We start from the raw sequence: 19,572 nt of genomic DNA on the forward strand, positions 1-19,572 counted from the left end.
TGAGTAAAGATATTGGGCTCAGTTATAGATACAATTGCTAAACTTGCCCTAATGTCAAGAAATTCATAGTCATAGAATGACAGTCAAGTTCGGGGTAATGTATTATGGTAATTCATCACAACCAGAAACCTTATTAATTGTACTTAAATATCCCTCTTTCCAGTTTTGCCTTATCAACAGAAGCGGCTAAAGATTTTCACCATCAATTTTGTATTTGTCTCTCTAGGTTCTGGTTTAGGTCTACATCTAAACCAGACTAGCAGACTGCGTGAACGTTTAAACCCACTCTAAGAAGATTCACCGGTACACCAGACAACGTAAAGCCAATTAACTAAGTTTCGTCCCGGACAAACATCCAGCCACGCCCTTAGTCCCGGACGCTGCAACTACTGCAGCTCTTTGTTGCCGGAGATAACCTTTGCCGCGCCTGAGCCGCGGGTGGTGAAAGGTACTGGACTTGGACACTCAGCCTTGTTGTGGGTTCTGTGAGTCACGACGAGAGTGTAGTACACGCACACAGCTGCAGACAAGTCAACTTACACACGCACACACACAAGCGAGATGGGCGGACAGATGCCACGGACACCTCTGGTGAGCGGGTGTGGAGTAATTAACGGTATCTGCAACCCAAGGACGAGAAACCTTGGATAGTGATAGGATTGACCGGTCACGATCTGGCAACGGTTGCAGGGTTTGTATCTAGTAGGGCCGCCGTCGTGTTCAAAGGTAGTTCCTGTAGTCCACAACCACTACATGTCTCTAATATTTTGTAAGGTATCCAAATCCAACAGTAGATCCCTTGAGTTGTATCTGGAGTTTAAGATACAGTTCAGTTCGAAATGGTTTGGTAGGTATCTAGGTCTAAAATAACTGCTGGTTACAACACGGCATAGGTTGTAAGTTGGCTCAAAAATTCTAGAGATGTATGAAAATGAAGGAGACCACATATGATTTGGGAGGTTCCAGAGCTCAAGAGCTTACTGGTGGAGTTCCAGTTTCGTTTAGCTTGGAAATGATTTAGTTCGAAAAACGACCAAGCTGGACAGCAGAGATATAGCATCCTACTTCTTCTTCCTTCTCAAATGTTCTGGCTTTGGGGAAGAAATATTTCTGAGGTGCTAAATCGAATTAAGGTGCTTTTTGGAGCATTGGAATTATTATATTTGACAATTAATTATAACGATTACTTCTTTTAATGAGAAGGGATCGTTATCAATGGGAATTGATGTTTGTTAACTTTCAATTCATGTACATTTTAAAGTTAAACCGTCGGCTATTTGTATTATGTCTCATTAAATTTGTTTATGAAGTAGTCCGAGTGTATAAACAAGTATTTAATATAAAATCTGAATGATACAATGTTATTATTTACTAACTTACTCAAATTCCAATTTAAATAATTGGAATAAGATTCTTAATGGTGAACAATCTTCCGCGGTTTTTGTAACTTCACCGTGATTTAATTTTTAACATTACTTATAATCATAATAATAGTGATTCAATACGAAATTGATTTATATATAACATTTATGAATACAAATCTTTTTACCAAACCTACTTCAAAAATCTTAACAAGCGCAGAATATCTCATTTCAACGCCTGACCTATCCTAACCCCAAACCCATATTTGAAACGAGTAAAATCAATGGTGTGAGCAATGGCAGAAACAATTGTTGCACAAGAAGGAATGCTACCATTATCGCTAGACGAGGTCAAAGGTCAGACTTTCCCTCGTCCAATGTGTAACGACACCGTTCCTCGCGTGCCGCGTGCCTCAAGTCGTGTCGGACACTCGCCAAACATTTGCCGACAGATCGAACATGATTGCTATTATCTTAACTGTGTCACGATCCTCAGATTTTGACCTGAAACGGGTTTGCACGATGGAGAAAACTATCATTTAATCGGTCGATAGTGAAATTGTCACTGGTCCACGAGAAAGGTCTTTTCGATGGCTTGAAACTAGACCGAGCTCTCCTTACTCGTTACTTTTAATGATTTTTTTAATTATATTAGATTTCTATGAAGATTTCCAAAGTGCGTGTGAATAGTATAGGTGAAGACGAGCGACGCCCTTCATATACACTATAAACGTTGCGTATCCTCAACGTAATCTACGAAACACTACAATATGAATCACAATGCCCTTGAATCCTTTGTGTAATTTACACCAAGAACTTGTCTACCTCCCCTATCCTCATCCTAACAAACACGGTAAAAAGCACGTTACCCATAAAATATCTAGTTTCTTCTCAGCAGGAGACAATTACACAGTAAACACGTGAGCAACATAACCTCAACAACACAAGATGGCGGCGTGATGGAATCTACTGCAGCACGTGGTGTTTCCCGCGTCTTTGTCACCGCGAATGCGATTGCGCGGGAAAGTAAAGATCAAGGCTCTTCTAATCTGTGGGCGTGATTCAGGTCCTTTCCTGACGAATGACCGTTACAGGCGATACCTAACGAGATCACCGCCTATCTATCCTTGCGAGTGAATGGTACAACTGACCAGGGGGTAGTGAAATACACGGGTAAATGTCATAATAGTTATCTGTTTTAGTTCGATGCTGATAGCCATGCAATTTATTGATTAATCACACACAATACACCTACCTAATCAGTACTGCAATTCTACTAAAAGTGCTTACTGTATTAATAATGTTATTAACTTGGAATAAGGAAAAAACTTAAATACTCAATGCATGAGAGATAATATAATTGTATGACCTTGAAAGAAAATTTGATCAGATGTCTTTAAAAATATAAAACCAGGTTCATTTGGTTTAGGTTGATCGGTTGGACTTGAGGATACTCTATATTGATTATTATTGAACACTAAACGGACAATTGAACGTTAATATTTTTTACGGTCACTAACTATATTGTAACATTTCGTTTTCCTGCAAAATAATGCAACTCTGTTAAACAATTTATTTTGTATTAATTTATTTCCATCTCTTGCCACTTCTCACATAATTTAGCACCCACGCAAAAGTTACACCAACATAAATTTAGGTATGTTCTCCTTTATTTAATTTTAACAAGCTGTGTTTTTATGCTGTGTGACATTTATTACATTAATTACTCAATCGAACGGTCTATACTGGTCTTGTTTAATCTAACGTCAACCTACTTGTTGGTAGCATTATCATCAAAATCTATATACAAATGGTATCTGGATACCCTAAATTGACCCCGCTTGAGATAAACAGTAAACTTTAGATTCAAAGGAAAGCACTATGACCATTATAACATGACATATAAACTGATGACAAGCGTCACAATCCATCACGGACCGCAGTGTAACAGTAAACAGTGGCTGTCGACACTTCATAAAGGCTAGGAAGTATCGCCATTCATTACCTGATGACCACTCAATGGACGTCAAGAGAGAAAGTACCAATATTATGCAAGATAGATTGTCTTCAACATTCCTACTGTGAACAAGACTGAGTCGTATCGGGAGATTCGATTCGGTTTGACGACACGGATCGAACATTCGACACATCCACAATAGGATGGTTCTTGTGCAATCGTACACGGACTTCCGCAAGGATCAGTCTTCGGACCGTTTCTGTTTACAATTACCGCTCCAGGTGTGGTCTTCGTTGTCGCTGTTGTCGCGGTGTATCGAATGGAAGCGATCCGCTAGAAGCCGAACCGAGTGTCGCAGACCGAGAACGCCGTTAGAGAGGAATTACAAGTAATGTTGCCAAGAGGAGTGTTTTCAATTTCACTGAAACTGGAACCAAGTATAGAATATAAAATGGCTTAAATGTTCATGGAGTTTAAGATTTACTGCTAGTAGATACAAGGTGGTTAATTGGTGTAAAGATTGGATTAGAAGAGATTTATACCACATATTGCAAGGCGAAGAATTTCTAGTTCTGTACCCAGGACCATGTATTTTAAACTCAAATGATCAAAAATAGGTAGGTTCAGTATGGTATCACAAAAATCTAATGATCATTCTTAGTTTTGAACTGGCAGCCCACCGATTGTTGGCGAACATTCTACTGCTTCGACCTATAATAGGAGCTTGAGGTTACAGTATTAACTAGGGCTTAGGAAAGACTAAACTATGTGTTAATATCGAGTCCTATCTATGTAGGATAGTGGGTTTTTATAACGTAAAACGATAATTTGAACTGCATAAAAGATGAAATAGTGAAAATGTTATCTAAGGCTATGAAAATAGTCAACACTAACGTTACTTCATGTCCGAAAATGCAAAGTGACCGTTTACCACTAAACAAGCTTTGTTTGACACTTTCGCTAACACAGGCGTGCATAGGCGGCGTGAAGTATGGAAGATGACATCTCCATTCAACAATCGATTGTGTTGACAGATGTTTTTCGCTTTCCCCATTCAAAATCAGCTGTTTCACGCCTCCATTCTCTTTACACATCTTCCTACTGCAATCTTCCGTCGATTACGACAAATGGACGCACAGACAGTGGTTTGGCGAGAAACCCACACCGTTCATTTGGAGACATTATTTTCGTATGTTGTAGGTATCAAGGAGAAACTTGAGTTTTAGACTTTCAAAACGTTGAGTATAATTTACCTTGGGAAATCTTTCATGATAGGGAAATTTGGAGAAGGACTTTGGTACATTGCTGTAGACCAACACTAACATATTATTGATGTTGCAAAAGTATCTACAATTTAGTGTAAAGGAAATATTGAAAATAGCACATGGTTATGTTTAATTTTAGGTTAACTATTAAACTATTAGAGAATCAATACATCAAAATTGTAACTGGATAACTGAATGGGGTAGTACTCGCTTGATAAATTACACATTTGATCCCTAGGTTAATAGCTTTATTACGATTCGAAATTAGGCCTTGCTATAAAAGATCTTGTTTAACAAAACAGCTGATCATAATCAGTTGTAACGGTGTGTGATCATTACACTCATATTCAGTTTCAGTGATGTTAAAAAGTAATGATAATTATAAAACCATAGTTTTAAATGATATTATGATCCCTAGCACACTTATATGTTTCGTCACTTTCCAAACCAACCTAATAGGTACACTACAATGGGGGTTTAGTTTAAAAGAACTATGGATAATGCTATAATCACAAAACGAGATATATAGTCTGCAATAAAAGAGTCCGAGATAGAGAAAGTGATTTACAGAGTTCGGAGTTATGGGACACGCTGTGAAAGCCCATACAGCACGACCGGTAGTAACGATTAGCGCTCCCGACGGATGCTTGAGGAGTTTTATATCGGACATTACTTCGCAAGGGAAACTGACACATTATCATTGGACTTAAAATCTCCTTTCACGGAAGAAATAATAGGACTTATGTTCTTTAATAGTGTTAAATACTGGATAGACACAAGCTTTTACATTAAATTGGTATCCAGCCTATATGGACCAGCTGTAACCGATTTGTATAGCCCCCCTTTTTGGGGGACACTAAAAAATTTCAAAATCATAAAATGAAATTTCCTGCTAAGATTGCAAGACCAACAAAAGGATATCTCTGTATATTTACTTAGAGAAATATTAAGGGGGGGTCTTGACTTTTTATTCACCCTGTATATGCTCTAGTTCAAGTCCAAATTTGGCTTGTTTGAAAACTTTGTCCTTTGTCAGTTGCTCAATCTAGCTACGTTCAATTTCATAATCAGCATGGATATCAGCATGGACGTCTTCTTATATCAATAGTCAAAGCTGTTATGTAAGCAATGCAAACATTTTGAATTAGAATTAAAAGTTCTTTAAAGGTAGCTCACCATAATAGTTCAAAATTCTTTAAAGAGTGTGTAATGTAATATAATAAAGCGAATCACTATAAGGAAGCATGCAAGGCAACTGAAAGTACTTACGAAACTACAATGGTTTCACTTGTAAAGTAAGTATTTACCTGAGATGATAGTTCAGACATTGCGTGACTACCCTCAATGTTATCTGTAGTGATTGTGAGACACTTGGGTCAGTGAAGGGTGTGGCAGTACATATCTCGGTCACCAAGCCGTGTAGGGTCAAAGTTCAAAGGTAAAGAGTGAAGCTGCCACTCCATTGGACTGGAGGACAGAATAACAATGGAAGTTCACGGTACACTATCTGAAAACAGCCTGGTATGGGCATTGGCTGTAAATCGTACGCGATGGATAGATCTGGTATATAGGTGGTTGAGCAAGCTATTGACATGAACACAGTCCATGTTGATATAATGTAGGTTTGGAGGGATATGGTTTGAAAATCACTCCATCACTGTCATTCGACTATAAAAATCAATATATCTGATCTATGTTCTGTGACATTTACTCAACTGCAAGGTAGAAACAGTGAAAGGAGTAATGCAGTTTCATTGGTGGTTGAACACGATTTGGGATTTGAAAAATATGATCTATACATCTATCTATTAAGACAATATTTCAAACAGTGCATTCGTAAATGGAGTACGATACAAATCCACCTCCTAATAACAGTGTCCGCACAAAATAAAATCGCTAATAAAGAGAGCTGTAGACAAAGTCACGCCCAATCTGTTGTGCAACATCGGTAACACAAACGTTACAGAACCACAAGAGACCAATAAATTAGACATTATCAACCAGCTGCAGCAGAACAAGAAAATATTCCTTGGAAACACTCTTGCAAGACCCGAGGGGAACATGTAAATCAAACAAAAATTGATTTCCAACACTCGCTGCGTGGTTGCCCGAGGCCCTCTAGATCCATGTCGTTAATTCCTCCATTAACCCCAATCATGCAAAAGTTAATAGAGCTATTATATCATTACGAGTATATTATTGCATACAACTGGCTGTCTGTATTTAAGGGGCGTGTCGTATTTGGGGGCAGCGAGTTGCGAGAGCTTTCGGCGGGAGTGGGATGGAAATTATCGGTCTGTGGTGATTTAGAGGTTTTGCTTATGGAAGTGGTTGAGCGCTCCAGGATGAGTGGAAAGTCTGGATGTGAGTTGATGAAAGAGGAGTAATGTGGGTTTAGATGGACATGATACAGAAGCGTAACGCTGTACGTGTTTTTCAACACCTTAGCTTTATGGAATCCGTAACACAATAATATTAGCTATATGATTCGATGAAGCTGCGATTGGAATTTGTATGAAGTATGGCACTTGCTGAACATAGCACACTATATTTGCAACATAAAATAAAATGTGAAATGCATGATTGGTAATCCGGAATGGATAAGGTTCTAAGAAAACTTTGTAAAATGTAAACCAAATTTAGACATCGTGAATACAATCCTTAACCATTTCGACTATCCCAACGTCATTTGCAGGCTGCTGCCCTAACCCTCCTGGTTCCGCCAGAAGTATGGCCCTAACTTTGAGGTGACATCCTCATTAGTCCTGAGACAGTCTCTATGGACACTTCTTTTAAGTAAGGACGAAACGTTGGCCAAAATTGAACCTAGCATCGCCAAACAAATACTGTGACGCCGGACGTGAAAGTCTTCCAACGTATGTGGGTAAATGTATCCCATTACCTTATTGTAAGCGCTCTTCCGAAGAATCCCATACTGGGTCACAGACTTTTTTTAAACTGCAATATATTTTTTGACGAATAAATTGACGATATTATAGTCCTTGTTGTACTCCTACATCAAAATACTGTATTCTCTTCTAAAGTTACGCCTCATACAAACAATTCCCCAAATCAATAGATACTCAGCAACTCCTTTCTCTATTGTTCCGTTCTTCGTCCAACAATTAATCCACTTGGCTCGTGGCTCGCTGGGCGGCTGTCACGTTTCTGTTACGTCATCAGGAAGCATTGACAGCAGCTGTTATCGACCACGCGCCTTTCGCTCTGTTGCTCTCATCTGCATCAGGTCCAGTAACAATCAGTTGCAACATCGCCCCCGGCTACCGACCACCCTCCACTTTGCCCTCTAGGTCTCTACATTTCCTCCTTCCCGCCAATTATTGCACCTATTCTTTCTTCCCTTTGCCCGCGAAGCAATGTTAAGTATACGGTGCATTGTTGAAACTGTGGCTTTTCTTCTTCTGTTGGTTTGTTTTGACGTATTGTAAAGGTAAAGATAGTCGTAGTAGTGTTTGAAAATAGTTCTTGTGGTTTTGCTGCAATATTCTAAGTCAAAGTATGCTCTGCTATCGTCTTTGTATTGTTTAGATTTTAAGAAACTGAAAATACATAGGTACATGTGAAGTATACTATTCATTTTGATTTATTGTTAATCAAGTAGTAATACCCTTGACTATTGATAGAAGGTGTTCAAAAGTCTTTGGTAATACTTCAGTTTTTAATGTTTTGACCTAACTTGAAAATAGGGCTTGAAAGAGTTTTAAGTTCAACATAGTTCACTTTACAAACAATTTTGTTAATTTGAGGTTTCAAATGGTAGCTTCTTTTAATCAGGTAGCATATAAAATTATTATTACATAAGAATATATAAATTAAAATGAAAATGTTAAATGAGAAAATGCCATTCTAATTTAAACATAGGATTCTCTTCAGGCGAGCTTCAACTTTCGCTAAATTTTACTTTGTTGATATCTTTATAACACAAACAATAGTTTCTTCTACTGTTAGCTTATGAAATCTTCATTCAGCTTCAAGTTGATTATTATGGCTGTATGGCGTAGACCTTGCAGATAAAATGGCACATAATGATTGTTTTCCTAAGATTAATAAGATACAATATACTTTAAATTAAGTATTTTATGCTTGACTTCCCGTTACATATGGGCAAGCAGCGGCAAGTCAAGGAAGTAGATTATCCTCAGACCATAGGCCATTAGTTGGCATCGCGTGTGTTGAAAATAGTCAATTAGTTTACTTTCAACGTAGACATAAAACTTTCATCTGATGCACGCAGTTCGGGTTTTTACTTCTACTTACGCCTACTTCTTACTTCTCTTTCTTTAAATATCTATCTAGTGGAGATGTGTGTTTTGAAAAATCTTTTCACTAATGAAAAGAATCGAAGCCTATTTCAATAATTGCATTGATAAATACCAATACAGTATTTTACGAAACATATACTGAACCTGGTGTGTTTTACGTATATGATGAGTGGAGCTTTGATGTTTAATGATCTTTATTTGAAGAAAACATAATGTTACATAAGCACACTTAATTGTAACCTGAAATAAAACTTGTTGCAAGACATGATTAAGATTTTGTGACAGGATTAGAGGTCTATTTTTGATAACCAAAATCAGTGGTCTTACGTCATAAAGGCAAATCAAATACATCCATGACATTCGATTGTCATGGACCACATATTTGACTACCTATCTATTTTCCTAGAGTCATAGTAAATAAATACATTGAAAAACTGTTCGAGAATAATTGAAATATATGAAGTGCAATTGATTAGTATAAAAATAAAAGACTAAGACTCTTTATTTTGAAATAGATAGGCTAAATATTTTAAAATACCCGCCAGTGAGCCTTATGATTAAAGAAATAAGCTATAAACTAAAATAAAAGGACCTTTTTCTTATTGCGAAGAAAATTAGTAGGCCGATTTCTTCATGTTGCAAACAATGATACCAATACCATTATGCATTATTGTAATGACTTCAATAACCGTAGTCAAGTCTAGCAGCAAGAAATAGTCAATTTGCGCCGTGGTTGCGGTCGGCCACACAATCGACATACGGTATGCAACAAGGTTCCAGGTTGGCACCACTTCTTTTCCAATTTGCCTGTGATTTCCCCAAGCGTGATTGCGGGCGTATTTGGAGAATGAAAAAGTTTTCGGACGATTTTCGTGCAGCAATCTGAAGTTTCGTCATGTTCGAGGTCGAAGGACACACCCGGTGTTGTAACAGCGGCTTCTATCTTCTGTTTGAGCCTCTGGACTCACGAGCTATAGGTCACGATCCTTACCTGGTCACTTCAGACGTTAATTGAGAACAGAAGGAGTTGATTAGTGGTGTTGTCTGCGGAACGACCCATATTCTGCACGGCTGAGCATACCTTGTTAGAAACCGTTAAGGGATTATAAATCCTCCTTAATTAAGTTCCTGATATAACGGATTTGTGATCTGTAACTATTAAGATTTGCAAGTTTTTAGAGTGAATGTACGAAGGTATGAAGAAGTGTATGCGTACTGTAGCGTGAAACTGACATTTCTTTCCATTCAGCTTTCCCCTTATTAGACCACAGCTCATTTTAGATTTATTATATATCACTTTCCAGCACGTCTCAATCAAGTTTATGACTGTGGCCTCTGCCCCCACCGATTAAATAAAAATAAAAACGGAACTAGTTGGCTCAAACCACCGTTACATCATTGGTTGTACCTTCGACATTAAACAAGAATATGACATGACGAAACTGAAGAGATTGCTACACGAAAAAAATATGCACTCAATCACGCTAGGAGAAATAACAGGCAAATTGTAAACAAGTGGTGCCAATCGGAAACCTATGATTCAAAAATTAAAAAAGTCACATTAGTAAGATGGATAGTTATTATAATACAGCATTTTACAGATTTTTGTTATTTTAGAAGAACATGTTGTTGTATAATGTTTAAATATTTTAACATTTTCTACTTTCATCAATTAAAGTTGGCTCAGAGAATGAATAAATTTGCTTGAATTTTATTGCATCCGTAGATTTATTAAGATTTTTCGTAAAAAACTAGTAATTATCACAACTAGATCAAATTCAAAATCCTGAAACGATGATGACACTTTTTTGTAGGTATAATTACAATAGAACCTTTCTGCAATACTATTATGGGGGAATTTACAGTGACTTCTTCTGGCCCTTAGGGTGAAAAATGTTTTAAATGCCGGTAAAAATGATTTTTACTCACATAATACGGACGTGAAACGATGAAAACTTTGTATCTCCTTTGACACACAAAGTCAGCCAACCCGAGTGTGTCAAACACCATTTTGGAGAGTTGACACAAATGTGTGGAGACAGGCGGCCATTACACGAATGAGCACGAAGTGAGCTTGCTTGACAGCGAGGAACACGCAGGTTTGCTGCTCGTGTGCTCAGACTACTCGCATGTGAGGTGATGTACTTATCTTCGATTTGGTAATGTGATATTTATCCGATCGATATCACCCGTTCGATAACGAGTATCCGGTTACCGATAAACGAGAAAAACGTAAACACTGTTAACTTCATAATATCTGGTATCACAGTTGTCCATCGCATGTGCAGTGGAACATATCGGGTTGTTCGGTGTGAGTAGTGATGTAATAGGAGTTTGGCTCGACAGTGGAGTTGCCGACATATCGTGAAAAAATGCTTCCAATTTGTTTTGGTGGAGATGATTCTCCGCCACACGGAAAAGTCTACTCATATAAAAGATGTATCCTTTTTTAAAGGTAGACATACATTAAGAAGATAGTTTGCATACCAATGTGTCATGGCATAGTCGCAAGCCAGGAGCATATACTTGAGAATTATTTTTCTTTTTGTCTATGCCAGGATTGGTGATTGGTGGGAATTGTACCCAGATCTCAAGGATAGAAGTCTCACTTTATATAACTATTGGAGAAGTTGGGGCTGAATAGGTTCACCTCTATAAATAAACTTCGAAAACACATTGCGATTAGGTGCATTTTATAAAAGCAGACATTTTGTTGTAAAGTAAATGATTTTTTTATTGAATTTAACAACTTCTTTAATTGTTTCAGCGTTTCAGGCACCGAGGACAATCTAAGCTTGAACAATTTGGTAACATTGCTGAATATGAAACGAATCCCCCTCCTAACGAATCTGCTATCTTAAAACAAAAAGCATACAACCACACGGACGATGATAAAAGCTTTTCCCTGAGTCAAGCACTGTCTTGTCACATTACCTAGTCATTCTCTATCGTCTACACCTGCCGTTGTGATTAGCTGTGCTGTCTACGACATGCTCTGTCGACTCTGCTTCACCTGCCATCGTCTTCCGCTCTAGTCATACTCTACCGTCTGTTGCTAAATTGGCTGACAGAAAATGTGTTTGCCACCGAAATTTGCGAATATTGGATGCTGATGAGAAACATTGGTTGAGTGGTGATCTTAAAATGTTTCTGGAGTTTTCAGCGTTGTTTAATATAATGGGTAACGTATTTCAGAATATTTTGGTAAGTGGAAGCATTAATGCCAAACCCCTTTAAAATACACATATAGTTAAGTGTGCTGAACATCTTAGGATTCATTGTCTAGATTGATTTAGAGAGCAGATTGGCTAAAGAGGTCTTCTAGTAGATTTCCCCCACCTAAAACCTTTGTTCAAAACTGGACTGGGCCTTAATAGCACAAATTGTTGGCTTTTAAACTAATACACAAGGGAAAATTCAACGGATACACAGCTAAATCACCTAAAGAAATTCAGACAGTTGATATCCCCAAAGCATATAAAAAAATAATTTAAAGAGCTAGTTTCTAACCAATGTTACTAGCTTAAGAAACAGCTTTTAAGTCAGTAGAAAACATTGTAAAGCCCATGACATTCCACTTTCTCATTTCTTACTAATATGATTTTTCTACAGCCATAGAAACATACAATACAACTCCAACGTAGTGAATCTTCGTTGAAAGCTACAATTTTGAGAAGAGGTTGAACAGATTTAAATGCAAACAAAATTGTTCAGAACGACTTACTAAACACTTTGATCTTTCCCGACGCATGCACGCAATACATGCGGCGCTGTCTCGTAAGAAGCCTGATAGACAGCAGTTGGATCTGATTCCATTGAGAGCTGCTACTGACTGCATGAGGTAGTTACTTGGATATGCCTCGAGATTACGTAGACCAGTACCATTATGGCCAGCTGTGCAGGGTAATGGCTCCAATATGACAGTTGTGTTTGTTAATGTCAATGTCGAGAGTATTACCTCTAGTATTATTCTTGCAATTTACTCTAATGCTGGGCTATAATGTAAACAATGGAGGTAGTTACAGTCTTGGAATATTAGAACAGATTGAATGAGGTATTAGTCGGTGTGTTGAAATAAAGTAGAAGGCTCCATTTCATCATCTGTTGGTATAGTTATTTTTATCCACCCAAGAATGGAGCTAAATGTCTGAATTTTGAGTTTTAGAATTGGACATTGTTCCCAAACACCTCTTAAAATTGGATCTCAAATTATTAGTATTAAATTCTTTTTAACGTCTAAGTTTTCCCTATAGAGTGAACAAGGAAGGTTTTTATAGCGATCTTAACACAAATCTTTAGAACAGTTACTCTATGTTTGTAGAGCAGTTAGCATCACGCACAGATTAATACAATTAATACAAATATATTTCTTGTTAGAGTTCTTACTCAGCTGAAGAGCAAACGAGTATGTATTGATCTAGTTTTATTTGTTACATAATATTCCGCAATATACAAAGAATCTTTGAATACATTGCGATTTTGACATACTTGCGCTGAATGAAATCATGTCGTCATTTTGAACGATCTTCAGAGTTCCATTCATGTAATCGTGAGTACGCGTTCTGCGGTTCACGTCATAATGGAAGCCACAAGTGGTTGCAAGGGTCAGTTGTGGTCAGACCAGACTGTCCCACACTAGCGAGTCTTCAGCTCAGGTTACCGAACACGATATGAGTCAATGGTACCATCACATACCCTTCAAGACAGCAATCATCAGTATATAGATACATTCCTCGTAGCTGGATTGAGGGTGTTTAAAAATGCAGGTTAGGAAAACATTATTACAATTCTGTTTGAGACATTAGTACAAAGCCTTACTAGTAAGCGCGTATTTGAATAATGTAGAATAGAGTGTGATGATCAGTGGATATTTGTTAGTGAATAAGATATTTTTGAAAGCTCAGTGATCCGTGATTCAGGGCCGCAGGGCTCAATTTTGAAAGGTAAGCGACTAATCAGCCTTTAGTTGACAGAAAATTTAATATAGGTAGTACTGTATAGTTAATTTATAGCTTTTAACAAAGTTGCTCAAGTTTTAAAATCTTATTTTTCTTTGTTGGCACCCATATTTCGCGTGGTTCTAATTCCACGCTGGTATTTCTTGTTTCTAATCCCACTATTAATGTTTCTTTCCTTGAAATTACAGTGATGAGAAGGTTTAGGTGACATCGAGTAGATGGAACGTAGGTAGGTCTAATAAGTTGTTAAGGGAATAAAGGCATTGACAGCATAAATCTACATCAACCATACCCATCCTGAATAATCTCTAGTATGAGATGAGTCTCTACTTTTGGTATAATGTATGTCCAATTGTCAGTGCTGAAATAAAATAACCTAGTTAATAAAAAAAAAAGTTCAGTTGTAAAAAGGCAAGAATTTGTAGGGCAGGACCTTATTCACGGGTCCTGTTCGTCAAAGATGTAAATGGTAATTACACATATCTTCCAGATTTCTTAATCAAAACCAGTACAGGTTTTTGAGATACATAACGTAACCGAAAAGAATCGCCAATGAAATGATCTGCTACTAGAGACTTAACTATATCTTCTAGATCTTACCTTGTGCCTGGACCATGGTCTGGAGCAGTACGAGGGCCAGGGCGAGGCCCTGCAGCCCCCGGACACCCTCGTCTACCCGTCCCTGTCGTGGCATGACCGCGGGTGTGACACAACTGACCACCGACTCACCGGCGACCTGAGTCCCCACATTGGGCTATCTTGGCAATCCTGAAACACAATCAGTGATAAAATCAGCTTATAACTCGTACTTTTGTATACAAACCACACGGATCAAAATGGAGTCAAAATGAACAGTTGTTACATTAGGTCATTAGTTAGATAACTAATTCTACGTAGTTACTCAACCGAGCTAGACGGAAGATGTTTGTCAAACCACGGATTAGTGTGTGGTTCAAAAGTTTTTTCCATATAAAGGGTTACTAATAAGTAAAAACTAAAGACACTTAATGTTGACATAGTGTATACGAGTATAAAGTATGCTAAATATGTGGTTGCGTTTATAAAGTCATAAGACGGACATTATCAATTAAGATTGGGCCGCCTAGGTGCTTATTCAGCTCAAATTGGAGTGAAGAATAAAGTGCGATGATCCGGGTAGTTGTCAGCTGGCCTGTGTATCCAGGATCATTTATTTATCAAGGACGGCTGGGTCCAATTTCGAACCATTAAAAAGCTACTGACTTTTCTCATTATCAAACTGACATTTTTTGAGGAGGAACTCTATGGCTGTCTAATTTTTAATATGCCGCAGTTCATAAATCAAACTGTCAAACAAATATATGTAATCTTCAAAGTTTTGTTTATGAATTCTAAGGTTGTTTGCCTTTCAACATGCTGTGATTCATAAATGAAACTGTACTAAAAACTGTCTCGAAAAGGATTTGCAGAGGAAACATTATTCAACGACCACTCTAACTACTACTATCATTGACTTTATATCTACACAGTGTAGATATAAAGTCAATGCTACTATTCTACGCAGTATTATACAAGTTCAGCACTTGTCAGAGTCAGTGATTCTCCAGTGTGATGAAGAAGTAGGCAACATCCTCTCTAATTACCACAGCTTGCATGGTTCACGGTGCCTGGACGGACCGTTGTGTTGCGTCAGGGGAAGCGGAGCCGGGGTTGCGGCAAGCAGACGGATTGTCTAGGAGTAGGAACCGTCAATTGTTCTCCAACAATCAGTGGCTAATTAATCAGGCCAATTAGTAGGAAAATCACCCGGAATGGATCCGGAGTGGTGGGAACCGGGGTGTTATGGGGTTATGGGTGCAGGGTCATTGGTTATCTAATGTGTCGACTTGTTCTGCCTCTTGGATTTTCAACATAGGTTCGTAAATGAAGTATTTGATACCAACTTAAGCAGTCCTGAGCGTTGAAGGCTTCTTTTGTATTTATTATTCTTTATTCTCCACCACTTCCCACTTTATCTCTTATTCCTCTTCATCTCTTCAGCTCCTTACCATTTTTATCTTTCTTCCTTTAACATATTTCATTCGGTCCACCGGGATTGCGCCACTAGGGCCAGGTAGACACCGGCAAAGCGCCACTGCCAAATCTACCCCCCCCCCCCCAAACACACCGTCAATGTGTCAATGCGGTATTTCTTGATGTTCAGATAATACTTCAAGTTCAAAAGGTTCAAATTTAGTTTATCCTTTTATTATCAGGTTAGGTTAGCGTTGGCGCAGTCCCGGTGCGTGCCAGGCTGACCCTTGTTAACCCTCACACAACTGGCGCATTCCCGATTTACCCGTTTCATTTAAAGCGTATTATATCATCTCGTAATGCGTACTCACAAGATGGTAACCATGAAACATTTGAGATTTTAAGACATGGCATATCAATATCGTAGATGTGGCTCAATTTTAAACTTTTTGAGAAGGGGTATTTATGAGGTTCATGAAATAAGAGTGTATTTAGTCAACATTTTATTTACCTTTGAACACTTCTTGCCTGTATGTTCATAAATGATTTGAAGAAGGCCTTGTATCTCTATGGAGTGCGGTAAATGCGGGGTTCTTTGATGTCCCGTGATCGTAGTTAGTTTTTGCCGTAGAGTTTATTTCCCCTTTCTTCAGTAACTAGCCGTGCACAGTGAATAATTCAATCGACGCTACTGTCCTATTGTGTAACTAGAAATCGTTAAAATCTATGTTACAGACTATATTACACTGATGTGTGAAGGACTTTTTGTAAAAAATTACATGAAGTAACCTTTATATGCTTACATCTTTATTTGATTGTTTCGCCATTACACTTCCTATTGTTTGAAATTATAGATTTTATCCAACAGTTGTTTTTCAAATTTAAAGTAAGGTGTTTTTAACATAGAAATTATCAAACTTACGCTTCCCATCCCACCCTCTTCTCTGGATCAGGAACAGAGGTACCGCCTTACCCCATACCTCATCTCAGAGACTTCATCCACCCCCTCAACCATATGTATGTGAGAGGGGTGGACTCACGGTCCAAGCACGTCAACGAGTTGCCCTCTCTCACATACTTCAGTTTGAGATGGTAAATGAAGTCTCTGAGAGGAGGTAACCTGAAGTACCACGACCGTCGCCGTACTTCAGGAATTGTTTCCAACATTGTTTCTAACCCTACAATGACAACTACCCAAACCCTGGAATTAACTAATGCATCAACCTACAAACTCACAACATTCCAACCAATGATATAACCGAAATTCCCACTTCGAATACAATAAGCCCACGCTTAGCTAACCTCAAAAACTGATTAACCAATTTTACCCTAAACAACAGCTACGACTTACCTCACTAACTCGCAATGCACATAATTTGTAACACATAAAAACCCCTCATCAGAAGAAGACATAGTTCTAAAACAGCCCTAGTAACATACATTGAAACTTCACGAAAGAAGTGCAAATTTAATAGTCGTTCCTTTCTAAACCATTGCAAACATCATGAAACAGTTCCTAGTTAGTTGTTAGGCAATAGTAAACTCGCGTTTACTTATACGTGTCTGCTGAAGAACAAAGAGTTTCCTCGATCAGTGTAATTGGTGGTCCCCTTCTTTACCGATAGCAAGTCGCAACGCTCGGGTGACCAGGCGCCCTCAGGGTTTGGCGCGCGCGTCGCTTTTTATGTTAACACGAGCTGTTGTTACAGCATCGGTCTGCTTTTCATCAGAAGTACTCATTGATTCTATGGTGCTTAAGAGACTAAGCATTTCTAATTGCTAAAATGTTTAGAATATAATGGATGGAACATATTTATAGATTGCCTATGTATCAAGACAGTTAGTTTTATGCTGTATCTGCCCGATTTGTATAAAGTTTCGATAGACACAGTGCAAATAATTAGCATCCTAACCCATTTTCCTCTTTATTTTTCCTGGTTATATTTTTATCTTTCTGATTAGTTATTCATTAAATTAGTTTAATCTTTGCCGTGGATACATGCGTGTAACTTATATGCTAAATTATTAGCTTCCAAATCTTTGGAATTAATCTATTCTGAGGTATGACCTCATGCCTTTTGAGTCTAGATCTCATGAGAATAGACAATCACCTTCCCATCACCTATACAGTTCATCTTACAAAATTTTACACTCACTTTTTTATATTTTGGTTAAAATACGCATAGGTTGAGTACCCATCTAAAACAATTGATCATGAAGCACATTAGCTGAAAAAATATATGAACTTAAGTTCTTTCAATATGTGATGAACATTGTTTGTAGAACCGATCCCCTTCCAATGAACGAAACCCATAAAAACAAATCCAACATGAACTAATAGCAAAGTCTCCCACGGAGCTAGTCTTCACTCTTCAGGTGTGCATTACTAGATGATCGATGTAATTACGTAAAGACACGTGTAATGTGAGCAGACGTTGACCTCCAGGTGTCCAGTTGACACTCTACACCGGACCAGTGACCAGAGTATGACACCAGACAAGGTGGCGTGGATGTCGTACTAGAGTGTGTGAACTCGAGGAAAACCTGATGGAAACTCGTGCAGACAGTTTGCTGCTACAGCTCCGCCTCTTGCTTGACTTTGCTATAATTTATCTTAGAACTTTTGTTTTGGACCAATCAGGGTTGATAATTTTCGCCGTCATGTCTATTTGAGCTGTATGCTATGTTAGTTTAATTTCGTTGAGTCAATTGTTTTCACCGTTGAAGATAACGTTGGAGGATTCGGAGGCACCTCGATGATGCTGTTTTCCTTCTGTAGTAAAACAAAGAAGGATTGAGGCGTAAGTGACTGTATGTAACTAATACAAAAGTGGACTAACACCCGCTGCTAAAGAGTTTTAAGAGTGGCTTCTGAACTCCATACAGTCAATTAAACTAAATTACTGACCTGTTCAAAGGCTACAACCAAAATTATATGCATTTAGTGGCTGTTATTATACGTTTAGTGATAGTAAGATCATTATTGACATTGACCTTGTTTAATATATCAATTGATAGTTCTACTGAGGCTTATGAAGGATTAGTTTTGTTGGAAACATTTTATAAAGCAAAAGTGTTAACCCAAAGATTTTTTTTCTCTAGAATGTCTAATACATCTAAGAAACTATTTCCGCTCACATTTAGCAAATCTTATTTATGCGTTTCCAGTGAGAACCAAAGGTCAAGGAAACTATTTCTCACGGTCCAAAAAGCATTATATTGAATCGGCGATCGTTAGAGCGTCTATAGTCGCCGCTGGGAGTTGAATGAACAGTCCGACCAGAGTCTCGTTACTTTCTCATTAGTTGCCTGATTTATTGTTGAACGTGTCATTCATTGGAGAATGGACCAATTTGGGATTCATTATTCAATAAAGGCTAGCAGGGCTGTTTGTATTCCTTGGTAGTATTCATTCTTTGTCAGTGCTCTTAGATTGCTGGACATCAAAAGAGCTGAAATTTTTTAGGATGGTAAATATAAATACAAGTCTCTTCTAGTTTCCGATTGGACCTGATAATAACTGGTCAAAATCTATAGTTAAATTTATATATTTTCATAAAAAAGAATAAATTTGTCACACGTGTGAAGAATGAGAATGAATATTGCATTCAATCTTTGTCACTTGTTATTTAACTTATTGAACAGCCGTCCACGTATATTCACTCTTGATCATAGTTGATTTGTTACTGTTAAGCATGCAAAACAACTGAACTCCTGAATCAATCTTTGGATGTTTCCAAACTTTCTATATATTGC

General features: G+C 37.9%; 1 protein-coding gene across 1 annotated transcript in view; it reads right to left on the reverse strand.

Moving 5' to 3' along the window:
* Positions 1-19,572, reverse strand: part of LOC128993412 (protocadherin Fat 2-like) — a 93,388-nt gene that overhangs the window by 41,701 nt on the left and 32,115 nt on the right. Inside the window, exon 2 of the mRNA XM_054417302.1 lies at positions 14,425-14,592. Within this exon, the coding sequence (XP_054273277.1) occupies positions 14,425-14,518 (94 nt within the window). The 5' untranslated portion in view covers positions 14,519-14,592. The remainder of the gene's footprint in view (positions 1-14,424; positions 14,593-19,572) is intronic.

The sequence above is a fragment of the Macrosteles quadrilineatus genome, unplaced genomic scaffold (genome assembly GCF_028750875.1).
Source record: "Macrosteles quadrilineatus isolate MER2022 unplaced genomic scaffold, UCM_ALF_1.0 Scaffold_4__1_contigs__length_99947679, whole genome shotgun sequence".
Lineage (NCBI taxonomy): Eukaryota > Metazoa > Arthropoda > Insecta > Hemiptera > Cicadellidae > Macrosteles > Macrosteles quadrilineatus.